Here is an 18,131-nt window from a genome sequence, read left to right as displayed (position 1 = left end):
GCAACCACAACGGTTTTCATGTGCGATGAACAGAGTCGAATGCAGTGGTTCTACCTGAGTTTGTTCTCATAGGAGCGCAGCACTATTGAGAGGTTGAGAGCGATGGGTTGGAAGTTGAAGATATCACACCAAGAAAATACATGGTATTTCAAAAATGACCGGTATATTTGAAACGGCAATAAAAACTAAACGAGCAGCGATAGAAATACACCGTTTGTTGCAATATGCTTGGGACAACAGTACATTTTCAGGCGGACAAACTTTCGAAATTACAGTAGTTACAATTTTCAACAACAGATGGCGCTGCAAGTGATGTGAAAGGTATAGAAGACAACGCAGTCTGTGGGTGCGCTATTCTGTACGTCGTCTTTCTGCTGTAAGCGTGTGCTGTTCACAACGTGCAAGTGTGCTGTGGACAACATGGTTTATTCCTTAGAACAGAGGATTTTTCTGGTGTTGGAATTCCACCGCCTAGAACACACTGTTGTTGCAACAAGACGAAGTTTTCAACGGAGGTTTAATGTAACCAAAGGACCGAAAAGCGATACAATAAAGGATCTGTTTGAAAAATTTCAACGGACTGGGAACATGACGGATGAACGTGCTGGAAAGGTAGGGCGACCGCGTACGGCAACCACAGAGGGCAACGCGCAACTAGTGCAGCAGGTGATCCAACAGCGGCCTCGGGTTTCCGTTCGCCGTGTTGCAGCTGTCCAAATGACGCCAACGTCCACGTATCGTCTCTTGCGCCAGAGTTTACAGCTCTAACCATACAAAATTCAAACGCGGCAACCCCTCAGCGCCGCTACCATTGCTGCACTAGACACATTCGCTAACGGTATAGTGCACAGGATTGATGACGGCGATATGCATGTGGGCAGCATTTGGTTTACTGACGAAGCTTATTTTTACCTGGACGGCTTCGTCAATAAACAGAACTGGCGCATATGGGGAACCGAAAAGCCCCATGTTGCAGTCCCATCGTCCCTGCATCCTCAAAAAGTACTGGTCTGGGCCGCCATTTCTTCCAAAGGAATCATTTGCCCATTTTTCACATCCGAAACGATTACTGCATCACGCTATCTGGACATTATTCGTGAATTTGTGGCGGTACAAGCTGCCTTAGACGACACTGCGAACACCTCGTGGTTTATGCAAGATGGTGCATCGCACGGCCACATCGCACGGCAGCCGTCTTTGATTTCCTGAATGAATATTTCGATGATCGTGTGATTGCTTTGGGCTATCCGAAACATACAGGAGGCGGCGTGGATTGGCCTCCCTATTCGCCAGACATGAACCCCTGTGACTTCTTTCTGTGGGGACACTTGAAAGACCAGGTGTACCGCCAGAATCCAGAAACAATTGAACAGCTGAAGCAGTACATCTCATCTGCATGTGAAGCCATTCCGCCAGACACGTTGTCAAAGGTTTCGGGTAATTTCATTCAGAGACTGCGCCATATTATTGCTACGCATGGTGGATATGTGGAAAATATCGTACTATAGAGTTTCCCAGACCGCAGCGCCATCTGTTGTTGACAATTGTAACTACTGTAATTTCGAAAGTTTGTCTGCCTGAAAATGTACTGTTGTCCCAAGCATATTGCAACAAACGGTGTATTTCTATCGCTGCTCGTTTAGTTTGTATTGCCGTTTCAAATGTACCCTGTATATTATTCCAAAGGAACAAATTGTTTCGCTTTTGAAGTCAGTACTACACCAAACAATAAAACCTGCGCAGATTTACTGCTGTGTGACTGAACAATAATTACAAGGAATTAATCATTTGTGTCACCGCCACTTACAGGATTTATAACAACGTGCGTCAATGCAGGCGGTTTACAATCGGGAACCAGCCACTTTCACGAAGACTAGACGTACACTACTCCCGGAAAAACTCTACAATTGCACCCACAATAATTGTAAAACTCTCTCACAAAATATGTAATGATGAAATACACTCCTGGAAATGGAAAAAAGAACACATTGACACCGGTGTGTCAGACCCATCATACTTGCTCCGGACACTGCGAGAGGGCTGTACAAGCAATGATCACACGCACGGCACAGCGGACACACCAGGAACCGCGGTTTTGGCCGTCGAATGGCGCTAGCTGCGCAGCATTTGTGCACCGCCGCCGTCAGTGTCAGCCAGTTTGCCGTGGCATACGGAGCTCCATCGCAGTCTTTAACACTGGTAGCATGCCGCGACAGCGTGGACGTGAACCGTATGTGCAGCTGACGGACTTTGAGCGAGGGCGTATAGTGCGCATGCGGGAGGCCGGGTGGACGTACCGCCGGATTGCTCAACACGTGGGGCGTGAGGTCTCCACAGTACATCGATGTTGTCGCCAGTGGTCGGCGGAAGGTGCACGTGCCCGTCGACCTGGGACCGGACTGCAGCGAGGCACGGATGCACGCCAAGACCGTAGGATCCTACGAAGTGCCGTAGGGGACCGCACCGCCACTTCCCAGCAAATTAGGGACACTGTTGCTCCTGGGGTATCGGCGAGGACCATTCGCAACAGTCTCCATGAAGCTGGGCTATGGTCCCGCACACCGTTAGGCCGTCTTCCGCTCACGCCCCAACATCGTGCAGCCCGCCTCCAGTGGTGTCGCGACAGGCGTGAATGGAGGGACGAATGGAGACGTGTCGTCTTCAGCGATGAGAGTCGCTTCTGCCTTGGTGCCAATGATGGTCGTATGCGTGTTTGGCGCCGTGCAGGTGAGCGCCACAATCAGGACTGCATACGACTGAGGCACACAGGGCCAACACCCGGCATCATGGTGTGGGGAGCGATCTCCTACACTGGCCGTACACCTCTGGTGATCGTCGAGGGGACACTGAATAGTGCACGGTACATCCAAACCGTCATCGAACCCATCGTTCTACCATTCCTAGACCGGCAAGGGAACTTGCTGTTCCAACAGGACAATGCACGTCCGCATGTATCCCGTGCCACCCAACGTGCTCTAGAAGGTGTAAGTCAACTACCCTGACCAGCAAGATCTCTGGATCTGTCCCCCATTGAGCATGTTTGGGACTGGATGAAGCGTCGTCTCACGCGGTCTGCACGTCCAGCACGAACGCTGGTCCAACTGATGCGCCAGGTGGAAATGGCATGGCAAGCCGTTCCACAGGACTACATCCAGCATCTCTACGATCGTCTCCATGGGAGAATAGCAGCCTGCATTGCTGCGAAAGGTGGATATACACTGTACTAGTGCCGACATTGTGCATGCTCTGTTGCCTGTGTCTATGTTTCTGTGGTTCTGTCAGTGTGATCATGTGATGTATCTGACCCCAGGAATGTGTCAATAAATTTTCCCCTTCCTGGGACAATGAATTCACGGTGTTCTTATTTCAATTTCCAGGAGTGTAAAAAATGTGTGTGAAATCTTATGGGACTGCATGAGTTTCCGTGACCTAGAATAGTATGTAACTTGTGTTTGGAGCTCAGTTGTACAGCAATACTGTGTTGCAAATATACACTGAAGAGACAGAGAAACTGGTACACATGCCTAATACCGTGTAGGCCACCCGCGAGCACACAGAACTACCGCAACACGACGTGGCATGGACTCGGCTAGTGTCTGAAGTAGTGCTGGAGGAAGCGGACGCCATGAATCCTGGGGGTGGAGATCTGTTGTGAGTAGCATGTTGCAAGTCATCCAAGATATGCTCCATAATGTTTACGTTTGGGGAGTTTGGTTTGGTGGGCAGTGAAAGTTTGTAAACTCTCAAGAGTATTACTGGAGGCACTCTGAAGCGATTCTGGACGTGTGGGGCGTTGCATTGTCGTGTTGGAATTGCACGACGGACATGAATGGATGCAAGTGATGAGACAGGATCCTTACGTACTTGCCGCCTGTCAGAGTTGTTTGTAGACGTATGGGGTCCTTTATCACTCCAACTGCACACACCCCATACCATTGCAGTGTCTCCATCTGTTTGAACAGTCCCCTTTTGACATGCAGGGGCCATGGATTCATGATGTTGCCTCCATATCCGTACACTCCCATCCGATCGATACAATTTAAAAATTGAGTCGTCCGACCAGGCAACATGTTTCCAGTTATCAACAGTACAGTGTCGGTGTTGGCGGGCCCAGGCGAGGCGTGAAGCTTTGTGCCTTGCAATCATCAAGTGCACATGAGTGGGCCTTCAGCTCCGAAAGCCCATATCGACGATGTTTTACCAAATGGCTCGCACGCTGACACCGGAGGGCCCAGCATTGAAATCTGCAGAAGGGTTGCACTTCTGTCACGTCCAACGATTCTTTTGAGTCGTCGTTGGTCACGTTCTTGCAGAATCTTTTTACGGCCGCAGCGACGTCGAAGATTTGATGTTTTACCGGATTCCTGATATTCACGCTACACTTGAAATGGTGTTACGGGAAAATCCCCACTTCAAAAAAATACTCAAATGTGTGTGACATCTTATGGGACTTAACTGTTAAGGTCATCAATCCGTAAGGTTATACACTACGTAACTTAAATTATCCTAAGGACAAACACACACATCCATGCCCGAGGGAGGACTGGAACCTCCGCCGGGACCAAGCCGCACAGTCCACGACTGCAGCGCTAGACCGCTCGGCTATCCCGCGGAAAATCCCCACTTCATCGCTACGTCGAGGATGCTGTGTTCCATCGCTCAAAGTCACTCAAGTTTTTTTTAACGTGCCACTGTAGCAGCAGTAAGCGATCTAACAACTGCCCCAGACACTTGCGTTATACAGGCGTTGCCGACCGCAGCGCGGTATTCTCACTGTTTACATATCTCTGTATTTGCGTGTACCAGTTTCTTTGGCGCTTCAGTGTAGTTTCACGAGTTGCTTGAGAGGGAGTGGTAAACAGTGCTTTGTTTGTTGTTGCAGGATGAAGGGCGCGCCATCAGCGGAACCGGCGGTCCCAGCAGCAGCGGCAGCAACAGCAACGGCAACGCCAACGCCAACTCTGCTGCCGGCGGAGGGAAGACCGCCGAGAAGAAGCACTGGATCCACGACCCCAGCAGTGAGTGGACGCAGCTCTCTGTTGGCGACCTGCCTGCCACTGTGCTGCCACTGTGTGCCAAACAACTGCGCGCGCAGCTGGGCGAATAGTCGGCAGTCGGCAAACTTCCAAGAACTTACAACAAACACCCCTCCCCACTTCCTCTCCGACTAGTAGACTAATTAAAAAAAATACCGTGTTGCTAATGGTTTGGTACTGATTTGGGATACGGCATCGAATCCGGAGTGAAAGTATACTACTGGCCATTAAAACTGGTGCACCAAGAAGAAATGCACATGATAAACGGGTATTCATTGGTTAAATATATTATACCAGAACTGACATGTGATTACATTTTCACGCGATTCGGGTGCATAGATCCTGAGAAATCAATACCCAGAACAGCCACCTCTGGCCGTAATAACGGCTTTGATACGCCTGGGCATTGAGTCAAACAGAGCTTCGATGGCGTGTGCAGGTACAGCTGCCCATGCAGCTTCAATACGATACCGCAAATCATCAAGAATAGTAACTGGCGTATTGTGACGAGCCAGTTGCTCGGCCACCATTCATCAGACGTTTTCTATTGGTGAGAGATCTGGAGAATGTGCTGGCCAGGGCAGCAGTCGAAAATTTTCTGTATCCAGAAAGGCCCATACAGCACCTGCAACATGCAGTCGTGCATTATCCTGCTGAAATGTAGGGTTTCGTAGGGATCGAATGAAGGATAGAGCCACGATTCGTAACACATCTGTTCAAAGTGCCGTCAATGCGAAGAACAGGTGACCGAGACGTGCAACCAATGGCATCCCATATCATCAGGACGGGTGATATGTCAGTATGGCGATGACGAATACACGCTTCCAATGTGCGTTCACCGCGATGTCGCCAAACACGGATGCGACCATCATGATGCTGTAAACAGAACCTGGATTCATCCGAAAAAATGACATTTTGCCATTCGTGCACCCAGGTTCGTCGTTGAGTACACCATCGCAGGCGCTCCTGCCTGTGATGCAGCGTCAAGGGTAACCGCAGCCATGGTCTCCGAGCTGATAGTCCATGCTGCTGCAAACGTCGTCGAACTGTTCGTGCAGATGGTTGTTGTCTTGCAAACGTCCCAATCTGTTGACTCAGGAATCGAGACGTGGCTGCACGATCCGTTGCAGCCATGCGGATGAGATGTCTGACATCTCGACTGCTAGTGATACGAAGTCGTTGGAATCCAGCACAGCGTTCTGTATTCCCCTCCTGAACCCACCGATTCCATTTTCTGCTAACAGTTACTGGATCTCGAACAACGCTTGCAGCAATGTCGCGATACGATAAACCGCAATTGCGATAGGCTACAATCCGACCTTTATCAAAGTCTGAAACGTGACGGTACGCATTTCTCCTACTTACACGAGGCATCACAACAACGTTTCACCAGGCAAAGCCGGTCAACTGCTGTTTGTGTATGAAAAACAGGTGGAAACTTTGCTCATGTCAGCATGTTGTAGGTGTCGCCACCGGCGCCAACCTCGTGTGAATGCTCTGAAAATCTAGTCATTTGCATATCACAGCATCTTCTTCCTGTCGGTTAAATTTCGCGTCTGTAGCACGTCATCTTCGTGGTGTAGCAATTTTAATGGCCAGTGATGTATTACCCGGAAGAAACCAGTTTGTTGAGCGTCTGTTTAACACTCTCGCGCCGGCTAGGCTGTCCTGTGATGAAACGTGTCGCTTTTCGTTGTAGCTTCTGTAACTCTTATATTAATTCACCTCGGTCAGGACAACAGTCAGGAATCGGTTTAACGAGTATTTTGATATTAATACACCTCGGTCAGGACAACAGTCAGGAATCGGTTGAAAGAGTATTTTGTAAGGCACTTCTTTCGTGGATTAATTACATTTGCTTAAAATTCTGCCAACGAGTATCAGACTGGCACCTGATTTTCCTGCTAAGTGTTTTATGTGATCAGTCCAACTTATTAGGTTGGTTCATGAGTTTGTAACGATTCTGTTTCGCATGTTGCTATGGCTTTATTTATCCATTGCCATTTTTTATTGTAGTTCTCTGTTGCTATTTGAGTTCACATGTTGTCATTTTGTCATTAGGAGGCAGTGAGTGGAGGTGTGGACGCTAAAAATTAGAATGCAAAGTGGACAACTCGGAACATTTCCGACGTATTCTTCAGTTTCAGTTCAGTGGAGGGCTGACAGCAGCGGAGGTAGCTAGAAACATTTGCTCAGTGTATGAGAATAGTGTCATTGAATAGAACAAGGCAAGAAAATGTTCTTCTCGTTTTAAGGAAGATGTTTTTGATACGAGGGTCACTCCAAAAGAAATGCAAACTTTTTTTTTTAATCCATCTTTTATTCTACATGTTTGAACGTTTTACAGTGTGTAGATACATCCTTTAGGAACAATATTTTCATTTCTCCACATAATTTCCATCCCTCTAAACTGCCTTACGCCATCTTGGAACCAGCGCCTGTATACCCGCACGGTAAAATTCTGGACCAACGTGTTGGAGCCACTCTTTGGCACCGTGCACAAGGGAGCCATCATCTTCAAACCTTGTTCCACGAAGGGAGCCTTTAGTTTCCCAAAGAGACGGTAGTCACATGGAGCCAGGTCAGGACTGTAAGGCGGGTGTTTCAGTGTTGTCCATCCGAGCTTTGTGATCGCTTCCATGGTTTTTTGACCGACATGTGGCCGTGAGTTGTCGTGCAACAGCAAAATTCCTGCTTTTGCCGATATGGTCGAACACGACTCAGTCGATCTTGAAGTTTCTTCAGTGTCGTCGCATATGCATCTGTCAGCAGTCAACAATTCGTTAACTCTCTGGACATTGTCTGGAGTGTGTGCAGTACGAGGCCTGCCGCTGCGAGGACAATCCTCAATATTGCCGTGCCCGCTTTCACCACGTAACCTGCTTGCTCACCGACTAACTGTACTCCGATCGACAGCAGCGTCTCCATACACCTTTTTCAACCTCTTGTGGATGTTTCCCACAGTCTCGTTTTCACAGCACAGGAATTCTATGACAGCACGTTGCTTCCGAAGAACGTCAAATGTAGCAGCCACCTTGAAGAGATGCTGTGACGGCGCCACTCACGGGAACATGTTGAACTAAGTTTGAAAACAAGCAGGAAGGATGTGTCTACACACTGTAAAAATTTCATACATGCAGAATGAAAACTGTATTTTTACAAAAATAATATGCATTTCTTTTGGAGTGATCCTCGTATTAGTGAGTTCCCACGTCCAAGAAGACCTTCGGGGTTTATTAAAGATGGTTTCAACGCGTTAATCCACAATTATCCACGTATGTGTATTCGAGAACTGGAAAATGTGATGAGCTGTGATCGTGGAATGATCGTGCAACATTTGCATGCAATGGGGAAGGTTCAGATATCGAGTGTATGGGTACCGCATGCTCTAAGCCAAAATCGAAAATCACAAAAAAAGGTCAAATCGCTCTAAGCACTATGGAATTCAACAGCTGAGGTCATCAGTCCCCTAGAATTAGAACTACTTAAACCCAACTAACCTAAGGACACCACACACATCCATGCCCGAGGCAGAATTCGAACCTGCGACCGTAGCAGCAGCGCGGTTCAGGACTGAAACGTCTAGAGCCGCTCGGCCACAACGGGCGGCCATATGTGCATCTCTGCTTGCTCGTCATCAATTGGCTCGTGAAAAACATCGGCAGTTCTTATCCTGTATCATTAATGATGACTAGAAATAGGGTCTTTATCGTAACATAAGGAAAAGAAAGGAATGGCTGAGGCCATACAAAGCAGCAACTCCCAGTACAAAGTCCTGTGCTCTTCAACAAAAGATAATGCTATGCATCTGGTGGAAGAGCGACGGTGTGGTGTAGTACGAAATGCTTCCCCGAGGTATAATCATCACATTTATTGTCAACAACTGAGACGTTTTGCAGCCGCAGTCCACGAACAACGACCAGGAAGACGGCGTGAAGTGATGCGACCCCACAATAACGCCCGCCCGCATCCTGCTAGAATAACTAAAAACACTATTCTGGTGTTGGATCGCGAAGTCATTCACCATCCACCCCATTCGCCTGATCTTGCGCCCTCAGATTTTCATCTTTCCCGCTCTCTATTGTGCAACATTCAAGGAATATTTGTTTCGTAAATAAAGCCGTCTTTTCTTGTTGTATCGGTAATTTATATCTCCTAGACGCGTTTCGCCTTTTTGCTCTAAGACATCTTCAGTAGGATCTAGAACGATAAGATTATGTTTCGTAAATGAAGTGGCAGACTGCCGGGCGCGGTGGTCTCGCGGTTCTAGGCGCGCAGTCCGGAACCGTGCGACTGCTACGGTCGCAGGTTCGAATCCTGCCTCGGGCATGGATGTGTGTGATGTCCTTAGTTTAGTTTGGTTTAAGTTGTTCTAAGTTCTAGGGGACTAATGACCACAGCAGTTGCGTCCCATAGTGCTCAGAGCCATTTGAACCAATTTTTTTTTGAAGTGGCAGACCAGATGAGAGGAAAGGCCAATGCTAACAATCTGTAAGTAATTACTTATTTACATAAAAAACGAGACGACGTTAACTGTTTGAAAATCTAAAAATAACACATATCAAAACAAAACTGTACCCTTCTCGATTCCACTGAAGATGCCGTACAGTAAGAAAGGCGAAACGCGTCTGGGAGGAATAAATTTCATTTGCAGCAAAAAAGGCGATTTTATTGACAAAACAAGTATTTTTGTGCTTGCTGTAAGAGGACGGTGACGTAAACAAACTTGTTAACTTTCAAGGAACTTCCTTTTCGGATGAAAATTATCTTCGAATATGCCTCGAAGAGTTCTTAGTCTCAAAACCACGCGCTTTCTACAGTCGCGGAATACAAAAGTTACCCCAGCGTTGGCAGACTTGTAAATATTGAAGGAGAATATATTATTGATGATTAAACACTCTTGTATCTGTATCTGCTGTTTTTATTAAACTTAGGGAAAACGCTTCGAACTTATGCACCACCCCAAAAAGTCGAATGGTTAGTCCTTGGTAGGTCTACTTTACGACAGTTAGTTTCCAGTGATTTGTCGGGTAGCGTAATCGAGGAGTAGTGGACCACTTCCCTTTGTATGCGCATTACATCCGTCTACCAGGATCAACTAACAGAAGCTTTGCAGTTCATCGATGTATTTCGCTTCAATCTTCCTATTCACAACAGCATCGTCGACGGAATATCTCACGGAGCCTCCAACGTTGTATCAAGTTGGTTAGTTCTTTGCACAAAATCTCTTGCTTACCGCGATACCACTCGCAAGAAAAAAATCAAAAAAGTAATCCGATGGTGAATCCCGCAAACTAGCAGGAGATTCTCTGACGTCTTTCTCAGTAGAAGTGGAGACCTACAACTCAAGTGCCGGGCGGGATGTGCATTCCGTAAGCCACGTACTTCTGAAGCGAATGAGGCCGTCCTGGTCTTCGCAGACTTTTTCTAAGTGTTTATCCTTACTATACGTACGAGGACTGGGTGGGGTGCACACTGAAACCAGGGTTAAGCAAGTGCGCGTTGAACGTTGCGCCCTTTGAGAGGTGACCATGCAGTCATTTTGGAGGCTGTCATGGTGGGTTGGTATCCAGAGAATGCTCAAAGGTGCCCCACTTGACAGTAGGTCAACCACGTTTTGTATTACTAACTACAATGAAGCGCCAAAGAAAGTGGTATAGGAATTCGTATTCAAATACAGAGATATGTAATCAGGCTGGATACGGCTCTGCGCTCGGTAAGGCCTATATAAGACAAGTGTCTGGCTTATTAGTTAGATAGATTACTGCTGCTACAATGGCAGGTTGACAAGATTTAAGTGAGTTTGAACGTGGTGTTATAGCCGGCGTACGAGCGACGGGGCACAGCATCTCCGGAGTAGCAATGAAGTTCGGATTTTCCCGTACGACCATTTCACGAGTGTACCTACCTTGAAAGAAAGGGACCAACGACGACTGAAGACAATCATTCGACATGACAGAAGTACAACCCTCTCGCAAATTGGTGCACATTTCAATTCCGGGCCATCAACAAGTGTCAGCGTGCGAACCATTCTTCGAAACATCATCGATATGGGCTTTCGGAGTTGCAGGGCCTCTCGTGTGCCCTTGATGACTGTACGATACAAAGCTTTACGCCTCGCCTGGGCCCGGCAACACCGACATTTGACTTTCGCTGACTGGAAACATGTTGCCTGGTCGGACGAGTCTCGTCTCAAATAGTACTGAGCGGATGGACGTATAAGAGTGTGGAGACAACCTCATGAACCCATGGATCCTACATGTCAGCAGGGGACTGTTCAGGCTGGCGGAGGCCCTGTAATGGTACGGCGCGTGTGCAGTTGGAGCGATATGGGACCCCTGATACGTCTAGATACGACTCTGACAGGCGACACGTACGTAAGCACCCTGTCTGATCACCTGCATCCATTCGTTTCCGTCGTGTAGTTCCAGCACGACAATGCGACGCCCCTCACATCCAGAATCGGTAGACTGCCTCCAGTAATACTCTTGTGAGTTTAAAAACATTCACTGGCCACCAAACTCCCCACACAAGAAAATTATTGATCATATCTGGGGTGCCTTGAAACGTGCTACTCACAAGAGATCTCCACCCGCTCGTACTCTTATGGATTTATGGACACCCCTGCAGGATTCATGGTGTCAGTTGCCTCCAGCACTACTTCATACTCTAGTCGAGTCCGTGGCACGTTGTGTTGCGGCACTTCTGTGTGCTCGCGGGGGCCCTACACGATATTAGGCAGGTGTACCAGTTTCTTTGGCTCTTCACTGTATAAACGTGGTCTTGCTTCAGTACCACCATAATAAATCTCGCCCCGGCTTGTGTATAGCCGCTTTCTGCTGCTTTGACCTGATGAGCCCACATTTCCGTCCTCAGAGCCCTTTTCGTAGCTGTGCGCATCGCCGCTGGCGTCTCCCTCTTCGCAGAATCTGCGCATTTCATTGCTGGCTTTGATTTGAAGGGCATCTGCTACGTGCGTAATTGCAGTGTGGTCTACACTGAACAGACAGACGGCCAAATTTGAAGCGATGTCTACAATTTCGCTTCGCCAGGATGTTATTTTTGGAGCGTATTTCCTACTGAGACTATTGCAGCTTTCGTTCATATTTTGAGTAAAAGCACTCGAACAACGCTCCAACAAACCAGGTTTACTCAAATCGGTATGAATAGGGAGCGTGAGGCGGAACCGGTTCTCTAATGCCGATTCGTGCCGTTCACGCTCGGCTTCAAACGCTCACAAAATCGGTACTTTTTGTAGTTCGCGCATAATATTTTGGGGAATAATTCAATGTAAGAGGGTGAGTCAAATTAAAATCTTAATTTTGTAGTAACAAATCGAAATTTCTCGCCGTTATCCTGTAAGTTGGTAAGAGTGCTACAAACAGGATGCAGATACACACATACCGTCGCCGTATCAGTATAAAGATGGCCGCCCCACTTGCGACTTGCACCAGGGAAGAACAGTGTTTTGCTATTCGGTTTTTGCGTAATGAAAGTGTGAATCCTGTTGAAATTCATCGACGAATGAAGGTTCAGTGCGGGTATACATGTTTGTCACAGCAGCTAGTCTACGAATGGAGTAGGAAGTTTGCAAATGGTGTGACTTCAATGAAAGATGGTCCTTGTTCATGTCAGGCAGAATGAGCTGTGACTCCACAGAACATTGCAGCAGTTGAATCCACATTGAAGAAAAACCGCCGAGTAACACTGAATGATATTGCAGCGTGTTTACTTCTTCGGCACTTTGAACGAGAAGGTGAATGCTTCCTTGCAAGAATCGTTACTGGGGACGAAACCTGGGTTCACTTCCACCAATCGGAAACGAAGAGAGCGAGCAAGGAATGGCGCCATTCCTCATCACCAAAACCAAAGAAGTTTCGAAGAGACCCATTAGCAGGGAAGGTTATGCTGGCGTCATTTTGAAGCATTACATGCCTAGAGGGACCGCTGTCACCACTGCATCCTACGCAGATCTCCTATAATATCGTCTGCGGCCTGCAATCAAATCAAAGCGACGTGGACTACTGTCAGCAGGTGTCTTTTTGCAACATGACAATGCAGGGCCCCACATTGCCTGTACAACAGTTGCAACAATCACAGACGTGCAATTTGAGTGTCTTCCTCATCCACCATACTCACCAGACCTTGCCCCCAAGTGATTTCCATACTTTAGGACCACTCAAAGACGCAATGGGAGGAAAGAAGTTTCGTTCTGGTGAAGAGGTACGCCACGCGGTGCATGAGTGGTTGTGCGGACTACCAAAAGAATTTTTTTCGAAAGGAATTTATGCACTTTGTAAGCGCTGGAGGACTTGCATTGTGCGCGGGGGAGATTGTGTTGAAAAGTGATACAGCTTTGTACCACTTTTGCACAATAAATAAAAAGTAAAAAAAATTTAAGGTTTTCATTTGACTCACCTTCGTATATAAATCGAATTCCGTAATATAAAAAAAAAATCGAGTTGTTTTCGACCGCCGCCCTGTCTTCCCTCCATTTACCAATGGTAACGTCTCACCCAAAAGATAAGTATCACGATGATGTTACGAGCGTTACTCAATTAGATTACCTGCTGGATATGACGATGTTTCGACACCAAATATTATTCCTGTTGCTCTTCTCAGTAACTATGGCACACTGCAGTCAAACTTGCGTACCTAAACTAGGAGTGGATATACACACCAGCTAGATAGAATTAGAACAATTGAAGTCCTCGGTCGTGAAAACGATGTCTTTTTGACTTAGCTTTGGGCCAGATCTGCGGTCAGAGTCTGACGCTACCCAGCTACACATGTGGTGCAGCCCTTAGTGGCCTGCCTCTGTGTTTTCTATTTTAATATTGTTTACTAAAGCGTTATCGCTTCATATTTATTTTATACGTGTCATGCCAGTTTTAAATTTATTACTGATGAAGGCACGCTTAGAAGCGGCCTAAACCTAGTCAAAAAGACGTCATTTTCGCGACCGAGCGCTGCCGTTGTTTTAATTTTACCTTGTAACTGTCGCTGACAAAGCAGCCATGTTTAAAGCTTTAACATCAACTAGACCTAAGAGCCACAGTTCAGAAGCAGCCTAATATGTTGTTTGAGTAAGCACAGCTAATGCGGCTGTCTGCTAACACTTTAATAGACGATTACTGTTATGAAACGTTTTTGTGACCCAGTCTGCACTGCTACATTAGCGACATGTTATGTAATTTGGGAAAATATTTCGCAGCACTAAATATTTACCAGAGTACCCTAAACAGTCGGTGAACACTGTACAAACACTTCCCAGCAAATTTATTGTCGATTCTAGTTTCAACTCTATTATTTCAGCCCCAGTTCATGATTACTAGTGGTTTGATGCGTACTGCTTGTTTCTGCACTAAATATCGCCGTTCCACATCTATTACGCGGGACCCCACACGCACAAACAAATGAAAAGCGACACTAATTCTTGTTTCTACGTATCACTTGATCCGAAACACACATAATCACTAATCGGTCTTCTGTCTGCTTTGATGCATCCCGCCACGAATTCCTCTCCGTTGTCAACCTCTTCATCTCAGAGTAGCCCTTGCAACCTACATCCTCAATTATTTATCGGATGTATTGCAGTTTCTATCTTTTCCCCTTCAGTTTTTAACCTCTACAGCTCTCTGTGCTACCATGGAAGTCATTCCCCGATGTCTTAACAGATGTCCTATTATCCTTCCCCCTTTCTTTTCCGAATTTTTTTCCACGCTTTCCTGCCGCGCCGTATCTGCAGAGAACCTAATTTTTTGTTTTATCAGCCCAACTGATTTCCAATATTCTGTAGCACCACATCTCAAAAGCTGCGCTTCTTTTCTTCTTCGGTTTTCTTATAGTCCATGAGTCACTACCATACATCACGGTCCTCTAAACGTACATTCTTCGAAATTTGTTCCTCAAATAAAGCCTGTGTTCGACACTAATACTCTTGGTCAAGAATGGCATCCTTTCCTGTGTTAGTCTCTTTTCCTTGCCTTCCATTCATCGTGCGTCGTGTGTAATTTTGCTTCCAAGGTGATAGAAGAATTCTTTCACTTCATCTACCTCTCGCTCTCAAGTTTCGGTGTTAGGTATACCGCTTACCCCATTTCTGCTGTCCCTCATTACTTTGTTCGGCTTACTCATAATTAATAATCTCTACTTATTACACTTTACGTTTCATTCAGTAGGTACATTTCATTGAGAATAAAAAGTGTCATCATCGACTCTCATTGATATCCTTTGCCCTCTCCTGAAACTTTCTTCTTTTTCTGTCATTGCACTGAACAGTAGACTCCATCTCCGTCTCATTTCCTTTTCAGTCCGTTTACAACGTTCTTGGTCTTCCAGTATTACTGTTCCCTCCTGGAACTTCTACGTCTTTTTTTACAGCTTACTCCTCTTTTTTCTCCAGAATTTTTTCTCCGTCGACAAAGTCTGGTAATCTGTCCTGTTTTTTTTTTTTTTATCAAGTCTCGCTTCCATTATCAAGCTAAGCGTTAGAAATGCCTCTATGATGACTTCGTAAAACCAAAGTAACTCAGGTATGAGAATACGTTTGGCCGCAGTCATTGCCTCACAGAAATGAAACTAATGTATAAATACTGTTTTTAACCAAGACCTTCGCTACAGTAATGTTTTAAGCTTTTCGTCTAGGCTGATGAATTTGATCTACTGCTGAAAAATGGGTGACTCAGCTACGGCAAATAAACGCCCCAATTCACTGACGGAGATGAAACAAAACGAACGATTACTTGAGTGTCCCTCCACATTTCCAAAGTGTGGTTCGGAGCCAGAGAGAGAGACAGAAATGGAGGGGATGGAGGCACAGGGGGAGAGAGAGAGAGAGAGAGAGAGAGGGGGGGGGGGGCGCTTTCAGAAAGACCCTAAATGGCTAGAATGAGATCACATACGAGGGGTGAGGTCCGCATCTCGTGGTCTAGTGGCTAGCGTTTCTGTCTCTGGGTCCCGGGTTCGATTCCCGGCCGGGTTGGGGATTTTCTCAGCCCAGGGACTGGGTGTTTATGTTGTCCTCATCCCAATCATCATTCATGAAAGTGGTGAAACTGGACTGAGTAAAGATTGGGAATTTGTACGGGCGCTGATAACCGCGCAATTTAGCGCGTAACAAAACAAACATCATCACCACGAGGGTTGGGTAATGCAATACTTTTTTCATCGCCCAATTTCGCTGAAAAACATTCGGAATTTGCTGTGGGACACCGTGGAATACTCCAACCTCATGAAATTCCAATTGATGGCGGCGCTATATGACTTCAAAATGACATCAGTAAAAGTGGTGCGTCCCGAGCAGAGAGCTGGAATTGAGTTTCTTTTGGCGGAGAACAGGAGCCTGTAGGATGTGTACGAAGGCCCGGCAGTGAAAAAAATCACGGTGAGTCGTTGGGCGAGGTGTGTATTATCGTCACAGCGAGATTGCGCAAATCTGCCGGATCTCCCACATGCTGGCCGGCTGCTCACAGCTCTCACTCTTGGAATGTTGGAACGTGCGAACACTCCCATTCGAGGTAATCGTCGCCACAAAAATACAGACGAACTTCTCCTTCTCCGTGACAACGCAAAGCCTCACACAAGCCTGCGCACCCGAGAGGAGCTCACGAAACTTCATTGGAGTGTTCTTCCTCATCGATCGCACAGGCCGAATCTCGCACTTTCCGACTCCCGTCTGTTTGGCCCAACGAAGGACGCACTCCGCGGGAAGCAGTACGTGGATGATGGAGAGGTTATTGATGCAGCAAGACGTTGGCTACGACGTCGGGCAATCGAACTGTAGCTTGCGCACGTGCAGGCCCTCTCAGTAAGGTGACGTAATGCCCCCACTGAACGGATATGTTGACAAGTAGGATTTTGTGGCCAAAAGTGTGAGGAATAATTGGGTGTATTGGAATATTGAATAAAAGCCACCTGCTTTCAGAAAAAAAGTTATGCGTTAGTTAGTGAACGCCTACATCTACATCTGCATGGTTACTCTGCAATTCACACTTAAGTGCCTGGCAGTTGGTTCATTGAACCATTTTCATACTACTTCCCTACCATTGCACTCTCGAATGGCGCGTGGGAAAAAGGAACACCTAAACCTTCCCCTTTCGAGCTCTGATGTCTCTTATTTTATTGTGATGATCATTTCTCCCTACGAAGGTGAGTGTCAACAAAATATTTTCGCATTCGGAAGTTGCTGATTGAATTTTCGTAAATAGATCTCGCCGCAAAGAAAACCGCCTTTGTTTCAGTGACTGCCACCCCAACTCGCGTACCATATCAGTGACACTCTCACCCCTATTGCGCGATAACACGAAACGAGCTGCCCTTCTATGCACTTTTTCGATGTCCTCCGTCAACCCCATCTGGTAAGGACCCCATACCGCACAGCAATATTCCAGCAGAGGACGGACAAGTGTAATGTTGGCTGTCTCTTTAGTGGGTTTGTCGCATCTTCTAAGTGTCCTGCCAATAAAGCGCAGTCTTTGTTTCGGCTTCCCCACAATATTATCGATGTGGTCTTTCCAATTTAAGTTGTTCGTAATTGTAATTCCTAGGTATTTAGTCGAATTGACAGCCTTTAGAATCGTACGATTTATCGTATACCCAAAATTTATCAGATTTCTTGTAGTATCCATGTGGATGACCTCGCACTTTTCTTTGTTTAGTGCAAATTACCATATAGAAATTCTCTCTAGATCATTTTGTAATTGTAATTGATCGTCTGATGATTTCACTAGACGGTAAATTGCAGCATCATCTGCAAGCAATTCTAAGGGGGCTGCTCACATTATCACCTAGATCATTTATGTAAATAAGAAACAGCAGAGGGCCTATGACACTACCTTGCGGAACGCCAGGTATCACTTCTGTTCTGCTAGATGATTTACCGTCTATCAGTACGAACTGTGACCTCTCTGAAAGGAAATCACAAATCCAGTCGCACAACTGAGACGATACTCGGTATGCACGCACGCAATTTGATTAATAGTCGCTTGTGAGGAACGGTATCAAAAGCCTTCTGGAAATCTAGGAATATGGAATCGATCTGAGATCCTTTGTCGACAGTACTAATTACTTTATGGGAATAAAGCGCTAGCTGCG

At 46.5% G+C, this 18,131-nt stretch overlaps 1 protein-coding gene across 1 annotated transcript in view; it reads left to right on the top strand.

The window, feature by feature from the left end:
• Nucleotides 1-18,131, top strand: part of LOC126281960 (proteoglycan Cow) — a 1,011,663-nt gene that overhangs the window by 774,842 nt on the left and 218,690 nt on the right. The window contains exon 2 of the mRNA XM_049981335.1: nt 4,883-5,018. Coding sequence (XP_049837292.1) covers nt 4,883-5,018 — 136 coding nt within the window. The remainder of the gene's footprint in view (nt 1-4,882; nt 5,019-18,131) is intronic.

Source organism: Schistocerca gregaria, chromosome 1 (assembly GCF_023897955.1).
Source record: "Schistocerca gregaria isolate iqSchGreg1 chromosome 1, iqSchGreg1.2, whole genome shotgun sequence".
Classification (NCBI taxonomy): Eukaryota; Metazoa; Arthropoda; class Insecta; order Orthoptera; family Acrididae; genus Schistocerca; species Schistocerca gregaria.
This window is presented reverse-complemented; position numbering and strand designations above follow the sequence as displayed.